Source organism: Morone saxatilis, unplaced genomic scaffold (assembly GCF_004916995.1).
Source record: "Morone saxatilis isolate NCDOM2014 unplaced genomic scaffold, NCSU_SB_2.0 Contig22, whole genome shotgun sequence".
NCBI classification, from domain to species: Eukaryota; Metazoa; Chordata; class Actinopteri; family Moronidae; genus Morone; species Morone saxatilis.
In genome coordinates this window covers 16,698,322-16,702,269 of record NW_023339785.1, presented here as the reverse complement: position 1 = coordinate 16,702,269, position 3,948 = coordinate 16,698,322, and the positions used below count along the sequence as shown (strand labels likewise).

Below are 3,948 nucleotides of genomic sequence, written 5' to 3'. Positions count from 1 at the left end.
AATTAAATTTTCATGCAGTTTGATACATTTGCTTCATTTAACGCTGCCTGTAACTAATGTTTTCAGACACCAAAGCTCTCAGTCAGTCTTTACAATGTCCCTTAATTCCACTGTATCGTCAAGGTTTCATTTTGAACTTCTTTATCTCAGTTCAGCTGTGATGACACAGACAGAGATTTCACAACTTCTATAAGCACCCAGCGCGCCGCGTCACAGGTGCAATAAACTGTTGTTCATCTGCAAGCTTTAAGTGCTTGTTAGCATCAAAGCTTTGTTGGATAAAAAGAGATGGAACGGTGCAAAGGGAGGGGGGAGGGGAGCAGTATTCAGTTGGTTGCAACCTCACCACTAGATGCCACTAAATCCTACAAACTGGTCCTTTAACATTTTTATCTTATTCTGAAACTTTTCTTTTGCTCGTCTTCATAGATTATCAGATCATCAATTTTTATTATCGCCGCCCTGATGAGTCACTGCAAAGTCAAAACCAGTTATTGCTGTAAAACGATAAATATGCCCAACCTAAATAAAGGCTTTGCTCCTCGCTCTGACCGAGAGTCTGAATGTCTTGATCCATCTGGTAGGTTGTTAATCACCTGGGCTGACTTCAACAAGGATCATTATTAAGTACATCTACTGTGTCTGTACTACAGATTACTAAACACTCATAACTAACAAATCAATTGAGCCGTGAATGTCCCTCCTTCTTCTCTTACCTTGATGCCAGTTGTTCCTGTAGGCATCTGTGCAATGTCGTAGACCAAGCTGCTTTTGACGCGCTGCACATAGGGATCTGTGAATGCCCTGCCATGAAACCTCTTGAAACCTTGCACTGTGTTCTTACAGTTTGTGACGACCTGTGGGAATAAAGATTAAAAACACTAGACATTAAATACACGCAAAAAAAAAAAAAAAAACCATTGTGCATGTCCTGACTTTTGAAAGCTTGCTCTAATATTGATGCTGATAATATCTGATGTGTGCTGCACCCACTGCCTGGTATTGATCATATCCACTGTGGAGAAAACACTGCTCAGGTTTTGTGATGTATCCCCCCCCAAAAAAAAACATACCTGGCTTTTAGCAGCAGCACCGATCGATCGATTTCGGGGTCCAAAAGAAACACATGCTCTAAAAACAGAAAACACAATTCAGTTCACCATGATGCAGCTTCGTGTAGGGTTGATGTAAACCCGGTAATAAAACGCGTTTGTGGTCGATTTCACGTAATAATATGTTTTTATTGTTTGCTCATGTATGATCTAACACTCCTTTATCGCTTCATTTAACGGACTACGGGTCTGGAAATGAGGCACAATGAGCGGATCACTGTAGTCGTTTTGACAGCCAGAATCCGGCCTCCTCCTATCATGCGCTCATTCACGCCTGCAGTAAAAAAAAATAAATAAATAAATAAATAAATAAATAAACCTCCATCACCTGACGTGCCCGGTCAATTACCAGACTGTTTAGATAACCTCGACGGTATCTTTGTAGCCAGACAGCACCAGGAGGGTTTGATCACGTGAATCTGTTTCGGAGGTTTCTTCACTCACAATAGGTTTCTGAGGCTAACGTTAGCCTTTAGCAATCACACGCCTGTTTCCTGTTGTGAAATCTGTTAGCATGCTACCTTAGCTTTATAGGGAGGACACACACACAAAAAAAAAACTCATTCGCACCTTTTTAATATTATATTAAATAACGCACGCATACTGCAACGTGCCCTGTAACTCGTACTTACGGTGTACATCGGTCGCTGTATTCATTAGCGACAGTCTCGATCCCTCCGGCTCTGGCTACCGCTACATAGCAGTTCATGTACCCGACGTCAAACCCGACGACTGACATCTTCGCTGGCTCTAAGTGAACTTTAGAGTTGAAGTAAAACAACGCGGCAGAGCCAGACAAGTGCGGCTTAAAACAAAAAAAAAAAAAAGGTGACAGCAGCAGCTACGGTGTGTTTTTGCAGTCAGTGGACGGTGATACAGGCTTGTTCTTGTTCCATGAAGCTGAGCAGCAGCATGCGGTACTGTTACTGTTCACCGGCTGCGCGTTCAGGAATCTTCTATCGGTCCCAGCGACCAATAGCGTCCGACTGCGGAGCGCTACGGCCCGGGGTCGAGCGCCGCCCGGCGGCGGGGGAAAGGCGTCGCAGCAGCAGGGTTGGAGCTTTTTACGTGAAGCTGAAGCTGCCATTTCAGTGTTTTTAATAGATCGTGTTAGTTATTAATGATGCAGAGCTGCTGATACTACTGCTTCCCCACTGTGGGACTATTAAAGGAATATCTTTTCTTGCTCACCTGCCTTTCTCTTGTACAGTGTTTATATTATATTATATTATTTTTCGTACTCTTACTGTCTTTATACTGTTTTTTTCTCTGTCCACTTTGCTGCTGTGAGTTTGGTATTTCCCCATTGTGGGACTATTAAAGGAATATCTTATCTTATTCTACTGAGAACCAAGGGAAAAAGTGTCTTCCAATTTTTTTTTGTCTCAACCTGAAAAAAAAAAAAAAAAAGTTCCCCTCATCCAATCCTAACACTTGAGATATCATTGGAAAGGCCAGGATGTCCTCTTTTGAGCTCATTTTTAGCAGTTAGCAGTCTTAGTAGGGTAGCTAAAATAAGTCAAGAGATATAGCCTAATAAACCAATGTCCACTACAGAGTACATAAATGAATAGGCTGGGTCTCAGGAGGATATCATTGTTTTAAATGTGATTTGATAGGCTTGTGGCAAAGTTTGTCTCACCAATTAAGCATTTAAGCAGGCTATCATTGACAAAAAAAATTACCTTATGTAAATATATGCATCATTGATTCATCTGTTCTTTCTTTTTAGTCTAACATGTCAGACATTTTCATACTTTCCAAGATCCAAGGTGGCATCTTCTTGTTTTGTTCAACCCACAGTCCAAAACCCAACAATATTAAATTTGTTAAAGACATTAAAACAGAGAAAAGCTGCAAATCATCACACTGGAGAGGATGGAACTACAAATAGGCATTTTCTTGATGAATGACTTGAGCATTAATCAAAACTGTACATAATTAAATTAGTATAACTTTTAAAATGGTGGCATTGAATTGGACACCCACCTTAAACATTAACAAGCATTAATCCAACCACAAACAAAGAGCTGGCTGAATGAAACCAATCAAGACTGATTTCACATAAATATTGTTTATTGGTGAAACGTACAGAGTTGGAATTAATAACAGAGGGCAGCTTTCAGAAAGGTGGCAGGAGTTTATTCATCATTCTCAAAGTCAGCCAGGTTCTTCCTCTTGCCCTGTTCATGGACACTGTTGCCCCAGGTGTATGTCACGTACATGACGGTCATTGCTACAAAAGCAAGATCATAAAAAAAGAAATTAGCAACAAAGACAATCCCTGTACAGTATTTTATTGTATTTAGCCACAACTTTCAGTGCAATCTAATACCTACAGAGATAAAGGAAATATTAACAGCATGTTCCCAAATTTAATTAAAATCCTTTCTTCTACATATTGAACAGACTGCAGACCTTTCTTTACTGCACTTGTTGTAAATGTACTTTGATGCTTTAAGTATTGTTGCAGGGAACAAACAGGTCCATCACATGACGGAGATCACGTTACACGCAGGGTGTAAAAAGGCTACTGACATTGCGTCAGATGAAAGAAGAGCAAATAAACCAGTCTCAGACTCATTATTTCAGAGCTGCTTTCTGTATTTTTAGAGGCACAAAACAACTTGAATCTGCAGAAAAGTCGAGTATCTGGTAGGATTCAGACTTCAATGCGTAAGTACTGGCAGATGATCCAACAGGCCATTGCAACGGTGTAAATCAACAGGATTGCTTTATAGGAATAATCTACTATTGTATAATATTCTCTTGTTTTATTTCTGTATCAATGTGATATAGGATATTATCCATATCACCCATTCCTACCTGAAAACAA

The 3,948-nt window shown here is 40.1% G+C and overlaps 1 protein-coding gene across 1 annotated transcript in view; it reads right to left on the bottom strand.

The window, feature by feature from the left end:
- The window catches only part of hspa4b (heat shock protein 4b), an 8,088-nt gene extending 6,008 nt beyond the window's left edge, over positions 1 to 2,080 (bottom strand). Inside the window, exons 1-3 of the mRNA XM_035668905.1 lie at positions 1,745 to 2,080; positions 1,074 to 1,131; positions 717 to 857 (exon numbers count right to left, since the gene is read on the bottom strand). Coding sequence (XP_035524798.1) covers positions 717 to 857; positions 1,074 to 1,131; positions 1,745 to 1,851 — 306 coding nt within the window. The 5' untranslated portion in view covers positions 1,852 to 2,080. The remainder of the gene's footprint in view (positions 1 to 716; positions 858 to 1,073; positions 1,132 to 1,744) is intronic.
- Positions 2,081 to 3,948: the final 1,868 nt, after the last annotated feature.